The 15,574-nt window shown below is 44.6% G+C and overlaps 1 protein-coding gene across 1 annotated transcript in view; it reads right to left on the reverse strand.

Annotated features, from left to right (window-relative positions):
- The window catches only part of LOC122920030 (mucin-5AC-like), a 116,853-nt gene that overhangs the window by 95,896 nt on the left and 5,383 nt on the right, over positions 1–15,574 (reverse strand). The window contains exons 2-5 of the mRNA XM_044269240.1: positions 9,500–9,630; positions 6,953–7,166; positions 2,708–2,833; positions 1,053–1,173 (exon numbers count right to left, since the gene is read on the reverse strand). Coding sequence (XP_044125175.1) covers positions 1,053–1,173; positions 2,708–2,833; positions 6,953–7,166; positions 9,500–9,630 — 592 coding nt within the window. The remainder of the gene's footprint in view (positions 1–1,052; positions 1,174–2,707; positions 2,834–6,952; positions 7,167–9,499; positions 9,631–15,574) is intronic.

Here is a 15,574-nt window from a genome sequence, read left to right on the forward strand (position 1 = left end):
AATAAGTTACACACAGGTGGACTCTATTTACTAATTTGTTGACTTCTGAGGGCAATTGGTCACACTGGATTTTATTTAGGCTGGGTTCAGACCTGAGCGTTTTACAGCGCGTTCCTACGCGCTGTAAAACGCTCAACAAGGAGAAACCAATGCTTCCCTATTGGCATGGTTCTCACCTGGGCGTTTACAGCGTGTACGATCGCGCTGTAAAACGCCCGACGCCCCAAGAAGTTCAGGAGCTTCTTTGGGGCATCTTGTCGCGTGTTCCCGTTTATAGACTTCCGGGAACGCACGACAATGGGTGTTCGCATACTACCGGAGCCACGTATGTGAGACGCCGGAGAATCGCGCATACACAGCGCTCAGGTCAGTACGCTCAGGTCTGAACGCGGCCTTAGGGGTATCAGAGTACGGGGGGGGGGGGGGGGCTGAATACAAATGCATGCTACACTTTTCAGATTTGTATTTATTAAAAATGTTGAAAACCATGTATCATTATTTTTTTCACTTCACACATACGTACTTCCTACTTTGTGTTGGTCTTTCACATAAAATCCCAACAAAATACATTTAATTTTTTGGGTGTAACATGAAAAAAAGTGGAAATGTTCAAGGGGAATTAATAATTTTTCAAGGCACTTTATATGTGACCAATATATAATTAATGTCATTTAATATTACAAAAAAATAACTCAGACTCTAAGAGATAAGTTTAAACCATTTCTGTTTCAATAGTTTTTATTGGTTTAGTATCAATAAAAGATAATAAAGGACAATAAAATGCAGTTTCACCTGCCAAACATTGCAGATGGGAGAAACTATATGTTTGTCTTTACAGCACGAGACAAACAGCCAACTGGATAATATTATTATAGTAAAGACGCATTATCAAGATTGTTAACAGTTTCCTCAAATATACCTTTTTCTAGTCTATATGGTTTGTTATGAATGAAGGATGATAAAATTCCCAAAGAGTACAATACAGTATAACAGCGAACTAAGATAAGAAAAAAAGAAAAAGAAAATATATATAAACATAAAAAAAGCAATACCATTTCTGACAGGCAGCTGAGTACGATTCTGCAGGCTTGTATATTTTACCATTATGGGCACAAGGGCATTGATTTAGTTTCACACATTTCTTATTGTTAGTCACATCATCCAGAACAGTTCCTGCAAGATAATGGTAGATAGGAAACTTCTGTTATGTAGCCAATGGTCCAATATATAGGTAAAACACCTGTAACTGAGCAAATAAATCATCAATACATAAATGTGTTCACCAAACACTACACTTTATATGAACCCTGTTAGTCTTTTGTTACATTCGGTCACTGAAAAACTGTGTTCATCATGATTATCTGATGTGTAATTAGGGTAATTTAATAAGGCGCGGTAGTGGTAGTGGTGCGTCCTGTAATCGCATACCTGCATAGTAGACTATACTATCGGCTTATGCTCAGTCGATTTGTATCATGGAACAGCAGATGTGATCCCTCTGTGCCACTGACTAGCAATACTCCAGAGGGGCATAACTAAGCAACTCCCCGGATTTCACTAGAGCCTCAGATGGTGAGGATAGGCTTGACCGTCGGTAGTTGCCAGGGGCTACTCAGTACAGACGAAGTAAACCAGGCAGGGTCGTGACCAGGAGCAACAAGACAGGAACCGGAGGATGATACAGAGACGTAGTAAGGACGAGCAAATGGTCAAGGCAGGCGGCACAGGAGCAAGGTCAGACAATCTGGGTCGGCAAGCGGAGAGGCGATGCCAGCAGGCTGGGATAGGAGATAAACTAAGTCCAGGAACGAAGCACGAAGTCATGAACACGAGTGGTAAGCAAGCTCTTTAGCACAAGATTAGGACCTTTACATTGAGGCATCTGGCTAGAGGGCTTAGCTACTAGAGTACCTGCAAGAGAGCCAGGATAGGTTAACGAAATCACCTGACACAACTCAGCCCCGCCCAGAGAGTGATGCGTACTGCCACAACCGAAGCTGAGTTCAAGCAGTGTTCAGGTTGAATCGAAGTTGTGGAGCAGAATACTTACCACACAGGCAGAACCCAAAGCACAGGGAAGCACAGACCACAATCACAGATGAGCACGGTGCCCTGAACCGCAGCGGTAAGCAGGGGGACAGCGTCACACAGAGGATGCTGTTACAATCTGCTTCTGTGTCTCCAGCAGTGCCGATGACTACTGCGCATGCACTGATTACAAATCTTCCACCAAAGCAAATCTGAGCATCTCCTCTTCTAGGTGAAGGATGACATCATTGGCACGTGCGCAGTAGTCATCTGTAATACACTCATGCTCCTCCTGTTTCCTCTGCCATCTCTCTTCTTCTTGATTGAAAGGGCCAGGCGAGATGACTATACAGACAATTGGCCATGTCAATCAAGAAGGAGAAAGATGGCAGAGGAAACAGGAGGAGTAAGGGTGGACAGAGTGGCCTGGCACACCCTTGGTGCACTTAATTAATCATTTGTTTATGTATAAAAGTACTTTTTCTCTAGAATGAAGGAAAGGATTGCTAAATAAAAGGTATAACTACATTCTGCTGAGCTAGCCCTACAAGGCATTCTATTTGGTTGAACACTTTATTTCTTGGTGACACATTCCCTTTAAATCTAGCTGTAGCTCTACACTCATTACACAACTTTGTTATAACATATTTACATATTATAAATGACAGGTGTAGTTTACCTGGTGGACAAGAACATCCCTCTTTGCACAGCTCAGTACACAGTTTACTAGCCGTAGGGTTGGAACAAGTATTAAGACAAGGTGAAGTACATTCAAAAAATGCCATGGTGTTGGGGCAGCTTATATCTAGGTAAAAAATGGTAAATTGATACATACATTATTTTGTTGCATAGTTGCAGCTTTATGTTCTATTAATAAAAAGTCTATGTAAAGGGTTAACTTATAAAAAATGAACCTTTAAAAATGTTCCCATTCCTGGCACTTCTTATTCCTGGCTGCTTTTTCCAGACAAGTTGTGGTCATTGCATGTGAAATTTAACATTACATATCAGCCATTCATACAAATGGCCGAACATGTAATACATGGATGTACAGTATTCCATTCCAATACATAGAAGGGGTCCCAAATAGGAGATCCTCTCCATATGTCCTAATAGGTACAGGTGACACCATAAAATGGTTGGAAATCAGATAAACTGCTTGAGATACACTTTTTAAACTATTATTTTTTTTAAAAGATACCTGCTGTGGTAATGTGAACAGTGCTGGGAGGTGTGTTGTCCCACTTCAGGTACCTCAGATGGGTGAGACAGATAAAATCTAGAGAGTGGCAGTAGTCTCAGGAAATCATAGTTTGCTGAGACATTTTTGTATACATTTTCTGGGCTGGATTTTACTTGGGCTGGTGGCTAGGCTTGGTAGAGGGAGTTGCCAGTCCACGCCCTTCCAGTACGGGTTTTCCTTTCTACCTGAGGTGATCGCAGGTGAGGCCTGCTGTAATCAGGCTGGCATAAAGCGCCTCAGAGTAGGTCAGTCTGAGGAGAGATACAGAGACCCAGAGCAGAGGCTCTGTGCGTGGTCTCAGCTCACCAGACCCTGGGGCACTGTGACAGCCCGAAGTTTGGGGAACGCCGGGATTAAAGGGTCACAAGGCCAGAGTCGGGAGGACTGTTGGGCCACACTTCCCCATACAGGTACGGGACTGATTGCAGCCAGAGAGGCTGGGGAACTATGGGCTGAGAAAAAGCCGCATATGGGTTCCATGTGTGAACAGGGTTCTGTAGCTGGGTCAGGGCCACATTAACAGGTGTAGTGAGAGCCCAGCCGGGCAGGTATTTGTTTTGCTTTGATGTATGTGGGAAACTCATCACACCCAGTGATTATTAACTGGACTGTTCAGTGTATGAAAAATGTCCCAATAAATGCAATGTTTGGCCCCGAAAGCTGCGGTGGACGATGATTCTTGTGAGAACGACCCCCCAAGTACAGCAATCCCTTACACTGCACATCAACGTATCTAATAAAAAATTAGAAACTCTAGTTTTAATCATTGTTATAAAATGATTAGCAAAAGTGCATGTACACATGGTTCAAATATTCTAAATATTGTATCTAAGAATTCTAAAGGGTTCTGCGTGCAAATTCAAAAGTGGTAACTGCAGCAATCTTTCACTCCAAGGAATGGATAAAGGACTTGTACAGGTGTCAGTTGTATATGGAGGAATGGCAATTTTAGCATCAAGACTAAAAGGTGTCTCAATAATAACCTCTATTTAAAAGAAAGAGACTGTTGCATTCAGTTGACCATGCAGGTGTGACTTCTGAAGGCCAGCTTGATCAAGTGTTACAGTTGTGAAAGAAAATGTAGTACTTCTGAGCTGAACTCCACTCCTGAATTACTCCACCTGCCCATAGAGAGAACTGTGCAGCCAGTCACTGCTTCCTTGTCCTCCCTATCTCTTTTGTGCACTTATCTCGATGATCAGTGCAGGGAGAAAACAGGAAGCTCAATCATCATTGTGTAGCATCCTGTTACAGAAGGTACAATGCAAAAACCTGAAGTAGTGATTAGCTGAACCCCAAGTATGTAATATTAACCCTTCAACTGCATTCTACCCAGAATGAGAAGTTTAATCAATAGACTGCCCTATACAATCAGGGATTCTTACATTGACCCTTCAGTACCCTAGACCAACAGGGATCAACCACCCCTCCAGTCTTAGAACACCAGATATACTGACATTAGCTCCTTCACTGACCTATACCACCAGGGATGTTAACATCTTCACTGTCCACCATAGGTGTTAAACCCCTGACTGTCCTACACCACCACTGACATTAACTATTTTACTGCTATAGACTATCTAGATCAGCAGTCCCCAACCGCCGGGCCGCGGCCCAGGACCGGGCCCTGGAAGATGGTTTGCCGGGCCGCGGCAATCAGGGCAGTCTTTAACGCTTTCCTAATGAAGCGCTTCTATTATGGAAGCGCTTCATTAGTACAGAAGGACCAGGAAACGGTGAAGGATCTGTACTCACCACTTCCTGGTCCTCGGCTATCGGCTGTGCAGGGCTGCACACAGCGTGAGGTCTCTCTGTGACCTCACACTGTGCGCCACTATACACAGCCAGCCAACAGCAGAATGAAGAGGATCGCGATGGTGACCAGGAGCAGGAGAGGTAAGTGTTTTTTTTATTTTATTTTATTTGCACTGGGGGCTGATGGCTGACCTGGGGGACATGGGGCAGACATGAGGGGCTAATGGGGGCTTATGGCTGACATGAGGGGCTAATGGGGGGCTTATGGCTGACATGAGGGGCTAATGGGGGCTTATGGCTGACATGAGGGGCTAATGGGGGGCTTATGGCTGACATGAAGGGCTAATGGGAGCTTATGGCTGACATGAGGGGCTAATGGGGGCTTATGGCTGCCATGAGGGGCTAATGGAGGGCTTATGGCTGACATGAGGGGCTAATGGGGGCTTATGGCTGACATGAGGGGCTAAAAGGGGGCTTATGGCTGACACAAGGGGTTAATGGGGGGCTTATGGCTAACATGAGGGGCTAATGGGGCTTATGGCTGACATGAGGGGCTAATGGGGGGCTTATGGCTGACATTAGGGGCTAATGGGGGCTTATGGTTGACATGAGGGGCTAATGGGGGGCTTATGGCTGACATGAGGGGCTAATGGGGGCTTATGGCTGACATGAGGGGCTAATGGGGGGCTTATGGCTGACATGAGGGGCTAATGGGGGGCTTATGGCTGACAGGAGGGGCTAATGGGGGGCTTATGGCTGACATTAGGGGCTAATGGGGGCTTATGGCTGACATGAGGGGCTAATGGGGGCTTATGGCTGACATGAGGGGCTAATGAGGGGCTCATGGCTGACATGAGGGGCTAATGGGGGGCTTATGGCTGACATGAGGGGCTAATGGGGGCTTATGGCTGACATGAGGTGCTAATGGGGGCTTATGGCTGACATGAGGGGCTAATGGGGGCTTATGGCTGACATGAGGGGCTAATGGGGGGCTTATGGCTGACATGAGGGGCTAATGGGGGCTTATGGCTGACATGAGGGTCTAATGGGGGGCTTATAGCTGACATTAGGGGCTAATGGGGGCTTATGGCTGACATGAGGGGCTAATGGGGGCTTATGGCTGACATGAGGGGCTAATGAGGGGCTCATGGCTGACATGAGGGGCTAATGGGGGGCTTATGGCTGACATGAGGGGCTAATGGGGGCTTATGGCTGACATGAGGGGCTAATGGGGGCTTATGGCTGACATGAGGGGCTAATGGGGGCTTATGGCTGACATGAGGGGCTAATGGGGGGCTTATGGCCGACATGAGGGGCTAATGGGGGCTGTATATCTGGCTGATTTATAGCTAAATATTAGGAAGCTGTACATTAATATTGATTTTATACTGATCCTTATTGCCTGGCTAAAGGGAGCAGTACCCTGGGTTTAAACTGCCCACTTACTAGTTATGAAAGCTTGGAAGGAAGCCTTAACTGTTGGGACAATCCTTTGAGACAAAGCTGAGGTATACCAGCCCAAAGCTGATAACAAAATTGGTTGTTCAGGTTCAGAAAAATATGGGCCGAGTGGGGGAAATAGTGTAAAACAATCCAGCATGGATGCTTCAGAGCCCCATGCCAGTCTTTGTTTAATGTGCTGCATCGGTGACACCACGTCGACACACGTGACAGTTAGCAACAAGATGCTTATTTTAGGACCCAGGAAAGTTAATTATTGTCCTATTATGTTTTGTCTTTCACTATTGAAAAGTTGAATTTGATAGTGAGATCATAAAAGGTTTATGATGAAAGTTGAATTTGACATATTTTTCAGCTGTGTAACTACAGCATGTAACTTGCATTTGCACAGTGTTATATAGGTTATATAGGTTCTAACTATTGTACTTTCTGTAGTGCTCAACAGGTAAACAATAAAATACTTACAGCAGAAATCTGGACGTCTCCACATTCCAGGGTGTCCTTTTGCCTCCAGACATGCTTTGGAAAACTGGTTCAGGTTACTGCACAGACATATGGTTTGGTTTTTCTCATCGCATTTACACAAGTCCTCTGTGCAAGTATCCCTATAGATTTTGTAACTGTGCATTTTATACTTGCAGTCTCCCATTTGTGACATGATGGTCTCACATTGATCTCTCTACATCAGAAATAGATTTTTTTGGTCAGTTTTTTCATCAATGTTTCATTTACTAAAGATAGTAGGTGTTTCTGATGCAGTTTTTAAAGCCAAAATCATGGATCATAAAACTAAAGAAAGTATTGATGACAGAGATTACTTCTCCTCAACTCCACCTTCCAAAACTGCCTAAAAAATGTGAACATGTGGATATTACTGATTATTAGTTATGCATCTACACTCCTTACCATGCTCTACAGGAAAGTCAATGACAATATTAAACAAAAATTGGTTGTCCAGAAATATTAGGGAAAACCATCCAACCAGTTGGGGTCCGACCACCAGGATCTCCATGATCACAGCAAATGTGGTCCCAAGTTTCCTGAATGAATGGAACAGTGGTCAAGCATGCACTCTGCTTCTGAATGTATTCTCTATGGGAATGTCAAAGATAGTCACTTTCAGTTCATTGCTTCACAGTTCCATAGAGCAGTGCACAGCCTCAAACACCACTCCATTCATTTGGGGAACTCAGGGGTCCTGTTTTTGTCATCGGTGTGAAACACAGTGATTAGGTCCCCACCAATCAGATACATAAAAAAGTCAAACTCATCCCATGTTGCCTTGGTTGAATCTGAAAACCTAGTCATGACTCTACAAAGTATAAAATTATAAAAGTCAAACTTATCTCACTGATTTCCCACAGTTCGAGTACAATGCTTCACTGTTTCCTGTTAGTCTCTACTTCCAAGTCCCTCTTGATTAGTGATGAGCGGCAGGGGCAATATTCGAATTTGTGATATTCCGCAAATATTTGGGTGAATATTCGCCATATATTTGCAAATTTGTTATCTCCAGTCATTATTTTCTAGATTGCGGAAATCGGCAATTGAAAAATTTGCAATAAAAATTTTCATTATGAAAATTCACAATCAACACTACTCCTGAAGTCAAAGATATTTCAGCCTTCTCATTGGCCCACAAGCTAGAAGCAGGGCGGGATCATGTGTACTGATAAAAAAAAAACAATTTACGAATATATATCACTATATACAAAATATTCGCGAATTCTCGAAGTGCCGATGTTCGCGATAAAAATTCGCAATTCGAATATTCGTGATCAACACTACTCGATATGCAGAAAATGACCATTCAGCCAATCACTGTCCACAGGGATAACTCTCCTCAGCCAGTAATTGAGCAGTCAGTTCCTGCATGCAGAGAAGGACCAGGAAGTAGCGTTCCCGGGCTTGTCTCCTCTACACTTACTTTCACCTTCTAACACAAGCAGTCGCCATTTTAGGAAAACTGATTTGTTACAACGGAGCACAAGAAAACTTGGATTCGTTTTGAATCAAAGTTTTCCTAAACTTTGGACCGAATTTCACTTCAGATGTTTTGCTAAACTCAACACTACCTGTAATCATACTACTTGGCAGCATGAAGGGAATAGGTCAGTTTTAGCACATAGGGAAGGCCATAAAAAACTTTAAACTGTGGCATTCTATTGCACTTTTTTCCCCAGTTCCACCCCATTTGGAATTTTTTTCCAGCTTCCCACTACATCGTATGCGATATTAAATGGTGCCATTAGAAAGTACAACTTCCCACAAAAAAAAAAAAACAGATCCTCATGCTAACGGGGCTGAAAGGGTTAAACAATGAGCCATCTCTCTCCCAATGTGCAGAATACATATGTATATACAGCATGTAGCCATTTCTAACTTGACACTTAGCTCATTAAGAAAAAAAACAATAGCCCTTGAAAGAGCATTGTGTGATGTGCTGCAACATTTATTTAACACGAGAAGAGTGTTACAATAAAGGGGCCTACATGTGTGTGCTAACACAATTGTGCCACTGGAGATATATACAGGGTGGGCCAAGGAAACCAGACCCCTGTCCCCTGTTTCCCTCGTGTGCCTTGTAGGTTATGTTGCTTATCGGGCTTCATTCACCAAAACTGGCTTCCAGTAAAACTCTCTTTGTAGCCCAAAGCAACTAATCAGAGCTCAGCTTTCATTTTATCTCAGCAGTGTAAGGCTGAATGAGGCCTATCGTATCCTTCCCTGCCAGTCGAGTGGTCCTCTTCGTAGACTGTTTTGCTGGACAATTTCCAGACCTTCACTTTCAACTTTGCATAGCCTCTGGTGGTTACCAGGTTGTTTTTGTAGTATACAAGAAGACAAAATATTGTTCCACCACCAGGAACAAAACAGTAACAATGCAGTTACATGACAAGAATCTGCATATCTGCACAACATATAAACCATGGAATAATGTAATTTTGTTTTATTATGGATAGTGTTCAAAATGCTGAATAATATCACTACTATTATACATGTGTCACTTACCTTATCCTTACATTCATCATCAAGCTGATGAGAGCCTTGTTCTTGAGTGTTATCAACAACATCTGGACAGTCTTCTGTAGGATCACTTGCCTTGTGAAGATTGCCAAAAAGCACATCAGAAACATTGAGACCTAAAGATAAAGTTATAAAAAAATGCAGGTGAGATTTAAAGCGGTAATCCCTTCACAAACAATTATGGCATATCTACCACACATGCCATGTGTCCGATATTCGTGGGTCCCTGCACTTATCTCTAAAGCAAGCCTATTCTAGGCACAGTAACATTAGTAATAACACATTAAAGTAACTAAGCAAAAAATCTGTCTAAAGGTACAGTAGGTGGGCTTATCACCGTTGATATTCTGAAGTGTTACGGTTGATTATCTCACATTATCCCTTTGCCTTCAACTGCTGAATTGAACCTTTTTATACTTATTCGAAAAATGTTGGAAAACCCTAATTGGTGGAGCTCTCCTTTGTTAAAGTTGTTGCCCCGGATTTACATATTGATGACCTATCCTCTAAACCCTTGCACCACCATCACCAATGAGCTATTCAAGGAGTCTGCAGAGCTCTCACGAACCCTGTGGTCTCCTCATAGCTTACCAAGCCCAGTGCCGTACATTGTATAGCGGCTGTGGTTGGTTTTGAAGCTCGGCACCCAGACCATGTGACAGATTACTGTGACATTGTATGGCCTTTCTGATTCATCCTTTTCTACGTCTGTTTTTGGCATAAAAAATTACTTAAATCTACGCCAACAAGAAAGTTGGCATATATTTGTGCAAGTTGTATGGCCTCCAGTAAAGCACCTAAGTTATGTAGAAGCCAGCACCTCTACATAACTTAGGAGCATCAAGCAGCAATGGTCTAAATTGTTGGTCTTAGTAAAAGTCCCCTATGTTTTTTGATAATTTGAATATATTGTGTGGTGTCGCTAGGTTTTGGTTGCTAGTTTTTTTGTGTGGCATATATACGACACCACATTGTGGTATTGAGCCTAGCGTGTATAGGTGTAGTATTTTTTTTTAAATCTGACAAAGTTTGTATACAAAATGCTACAGAGGGTTTGTTTGTCAAGTTCAGACATTTCTTGAAGGAGGGTATAAATACTGTACATAGGCTTTTGTCACTTTAAGGTAATTGAATAGTTTCCCATTTGAAATGTAAACAATCAGATACTGCTTTTGAACCTTAACTACTCAAAGCTTAAGCTACTTTCACACTGGCGTTTTGGCTTTCCGTTTGTGAGATCCGTTTCAGGGCTCTAACAAGCGGTCCAAAATGGATCAGTTTTGCACTAATGCATTCTGAATGGAAAAGGATCCGTTCAGAATGCATCAGTTTGCCTCCGTTCCGTCTCCATTCGACTTTGGAGGCGGAAACTGAGCCAAACGTAATCCGTTTTCTATGACACAGTCTGGCACAATAGAAAACAGATCCGTCCTCCATTGACTTTCAATGGTGTTCAAGGCTTGGCTATGTTAAAGATAATACAAACTGATCCATTCTGAACGGATGCAGATGTTTGTATTATCTGAACGGATCCGTCTGTGCAGAACTATGATGGATCTGCTCCAAACATGAGTGTGAAAGTAGCCTTAAAGGAGCATAAAGTAGCGGGAAGATACTGGAAGAAATGTTTTACAGTTGCAGCTACAAGCTGCCACTTCCCTACTTACGTACCTTACTCAGTGGCCTGCATCTGCCTACTGCTGCCTTCTTCCTGGTGGGTCCGGCTGCCTGGTCTGTCCCTCCTTGCAGACTGCAACCTGCTTACCGGCAAGGCCTCTCCTCCTCACCCCGTAGCGCTCATGTGCACTCCTTCCAGATCTTAATGGCCAGCATGCACACCCCAACAACCAATGGCTAGCAACCCTGGGGTACTTAAGGCACTTTCGCCCTGTGGGAGAGAGCCTGAACAATCGGTTCCAAAGTGAAGGTGTGTTGTTTCTGATTGTCTGCCTGTATACCAACCTCAGGTTGTTTACTGGACTATCTGCTTCTTGAGCTTTGTAATGACCCTTCACTGCCCACCATGACCTTGGACCATTTACCAATAGACATGTATTCTGCCTGCCCTGACCATGGCCTGTCCCAGGCCACAATTTTGCCTGACCTCTCGGCACCCTGCACCAGTATCACTGACCCCAATGGATGCCATTGGCAATAAATTACTGTTACTTTCTAGGAAGTATATATAGACAGTATCAGCAGGATGGGGACTTTGTATAGGCTGAAAAAGGTAGGGAGGGTGCTAGAAAAGTGAGAGGCCAAGTATTTATTTGTTTCAAACTCTGCAGACACAAGTAATGGCTGAAAGTAGTCATCATGGTCTAGGCCAGATGGAAAAGACAGGAAATGTGAATGACTCTACATTAGAGTTGAGCGAACACCTGGATGTTCGGGTTTGAGAAGTTCGGCCGAACTTCCTGAAAATGTTCGGGTTCGGGATCCGAACCCGATACGAACTTCGTCCCGAACCCCATTGAAGTCAATGGGGACCCGAACTTTTCGGCACTAAAACGGCTGTAAAACAGCCCAGGAAAGGGCTAGAGGGCTGCAAAAGGCAGCAACATGTAGATAAATCCCCTGCAAACAAATGTGGATAGGGAAATGAATTAAAATAAAATTAAATAAATAAAAATTAACCAAAATCAATTGGACAGAGGTCCATAGCAGAGAATATGGCTTCACGTCACCCACCACTGGAACAGTCCATTCTCAGATATTTAGGCCCGGCACCCAGGCAGAGGAGAGAGGTCCCGTAACAGACAATCTGGCTTCATGTCAGCAGAGAATCAGTCTTCATGTCATAGCAGAGAATCAGGCTTCACGTCACCCACCACTGCAATAGTCCATTTCCATAAATTTAGGCCCAGCACCCAGGCAGAGGAGAGAGGTCCTGTAACAGAGGATCTGGCTTCATGTCAGCAGAGAATCAGTCTGCATGTCATAGCAGAGAATCAGTCTTCATGTCATAGCAGAGAATCAGGCTTCACGTCACCCACCACTGTAAGAGTCCATTTTCATAAATTTAGGCCAGCACCCAGGCAGAGGAGAGAGGTCCCGTAACAGACAATCTGGCTTCATGTCAGCAGAGAATCAGTCTTCATGTCATAGCAGAGAATCAGGCTTCACGTCACCCACCACTGCAACAGTCCATTTTCATAATTTAGGCCCAGCACCCAGGCAGAGGAGAGAGGTCCCGTAACAGACAATCTGGCTTCATGTCAGCAGAGAATTAGTCTGCATGTCATAGCAGAGAATGAGGCTTCACATCAAACACCACTGCAACAGTCCATTGTCAGATATTTAGGCCCAGCACCCAGGCAGAGGAGAGAGGTCCCGTAACAGAGGATCTGGCTTCATGTCAGCAGAGAATCAGTCTGCATGTCATAGCAGAGAATCAGTCTTCATGTCATAGCAGAGAATCAGGCTTCACGTCACCCACTAGGGCTAGAGGGCTGCAAAAGGCAGCAACATGTAGATAAATCCCCTGCAAACAAATGTGGATAGGGAAATGAATTAAAATAAAAATTAAATAAATAAAAATTAACCAAAATCAATTGGACAGAGGTCCCATAGCAGAGAATATGGCTTCACGTCAGCCCACCAATGCAACAGTCCATTGTCAGATATTTAGGCCCAGCACCCAGCAGAGGAGAGAGGTCCCGTAACAGAGGATCTGGCTTCATGTCAGCAGAGAATCAGTCTTCATATCATAGCAGAGAATCAGGCTTCACGGTCACCCACCGCTGCAACAGTCCATTTTCATAAATTTAGGCCCAGCACCCAGGCAGAGGAGAGAGGTCCCGTAACAGAGGATCTGGCTTCATGTCAGCAGAGAATCAGTCTGCATGTCATTAGCAGAGAATCAGTCTTCATGTCATAGCAGAGAATCAGGCTTCACGTCACCCACCACTGTAAGAGTCCATTTTCATAAATTTAGGCCCAGCACCAGGCAGAGGAGAGAGGTCCCGTTAACAGACAATCTGGCTTCATGTCAGCAGATGAGAATCAGTCTTCATGTCATAGCAGAGAATAGGCTTCACGTCAACCCACCTCTGCACAGTCCATTTTCATAAATTTAGGCCCAAGCACCCAGCAGAGGAGAGAGGTCCGTAATAGACACTTGGCTTCATGTCAGCAGAGAATTAGTCTGCATGTCATAGCAGAGAATCAGGCTTCACGTCAGCCACCACTGCAACAGTCCATTGTCAGATATTAGTGCCCAGCACCACCGCAGAGGAGAGAGGGTCCCGTAACAGAGGCTATCTGGCTTCATGGCAGCAGAGAATTAGTCTGCATGTCATAGCAGAGAATCAGGCTTCACCGTCAGCCACCATTCTGCAACAGCTCCATTGTCATAATTTAGGACCAGCACCCAGGCAGAGGAGAGAGGTCCCGTAACAGAGGATCTGGCTTCATGTCAGCAGAGAATTAGTCTGCATGTCATAGCAGAGAATCCGGCTTTTCGTCACCACCACTGCAACCGGTCAATTTTCATAAATTTAGGCCCAGACCCAGGCAGAGGAGAGAGGTCCCGTAACAGGACAATCTGGCTTCATGTCAGCAGAGAATCAGTCTTCATGTCATAGCAGAGAATCAGGCTTCACGTCACCCACCACTGTAAGAGTCCATTTTCATAAATTTAGGCCCAGCACCCAGGCAGAGGAGAGAGGTCCCGTAACAGACAATCTGGCTTCATGTCAGCAGAGAATCAGTCTTCATGTCATAGCAGAGAATCAGGCTTCACGTCACCCACCACTGCAACAGTCCATTTTCATAAATTTAGGCCCAGCACCCAGGCAGAGGAGAGAGGTCCCGTAACAGACAATCTGGCTTCATGTCAGCAGAGAATTAGTCTTCATGTCATAGCAGAGAATCAGGCTTCACGTCACCCACCACTGTAAGAGTCCATTTTCATAAATTTAGGCCCAGCACCCAGGCAGAGGAGAGAGGTCCCGTAACAGACAATCTGGCTTCATGTCAGCAGAGAATCAGTCTTCATGTCATAGCAGAGAATCAGGCTTCACGTCACCCACCACTGCAACAGTCCATTTTCATAAATTTAGGCCCAGCACCCAGGCAGAGGAGAGAGGTCCCGTAACAGACAATCTGGCTTCATGTCAGCAGAGAATTAGTCTGCATGTCATAGCAGAGAATCAGGCTTCACGTCACCCACCACTGTAAGAGTCCATTTTCATAAATTTAGGCCCAGCACCCAGGCAGAGGAGAGAGGTCCCGTAACAGACAATCTGGCTTCATGTCAGCAGAGAATCAGTCTTCATGTCATAGCAGAGAATCAGGCTTCACGTCACCACCACTGCAACAGTCCATTTTCATAAATTTAGGCCCAGCACCCAGGCAGAGGAGAGAGGTCCCGTAACAGACAATCTGGCTTCATGTCAGCAGAGAATTAGTCTGCATGTCATAGCAGAGAATCAGGCTTCACGTCAGCCACCAATGCAACAGTCCATTGTCAGATATTTAGGCCCAGCACCAGGCAGAGGAGAGAGGTCCCGTAACAGAGGATCTGGCTTCATGTCAGCAGAGAATTAGTCTGCATGTCATAGCGGAGAATCAGGCTTCACGTCACCCAACATTGGAACAGTCCATTGGCATATATTTAGGCCCCGGCACCCAGACAGAGGAGAGGTTCATTCAACTTTGGGTAGCCTCGCAATATAATGGTAAAATGAAAATAAAAATAGGATTGAATGAGGAAGTGCCCTAAAGTCCAATAATATATGGTTAAGGGGAGGTAGTTAATGTCTAATCTGGACAAGGGACGGACAGGTCCTGTGGGATCCATGCCTGGTTCATTTTTATGAACGTCAGCTTGTCCACATTGGCTGTAGACAGGCGGCTGCGTTTGTCTGTAATGACGCCCCCTGCCGTGCTGAATACACGTTCAGACAAAACGCTGGCCGCCGGCAGGCCAGCACCTCCAAGGCATAAAAGGCTAGCTCTGGCCACGTGGACAATTTAGAGACCAGAAGTTGAATGGGGCCAAACCATCAGTCAGTACGTGGAGGGGTGTGCACACGTACTGTTCCACCATGTTAGTGA

Source organism: Bufo gargarizans, chromosome 10 (assembly GCF_014858855.1).
Source record: "Bufo gargarizans isolate SCDJY-AF-19 chromosome 10, ASM1485885v1, whole genome shotgun sequence".
Lineage (NCBI taxonomy): Eukaryota > Metazoa > Chordata > Amphibia > Anura > Bufonidae > Bufo > Bufo gargarizans.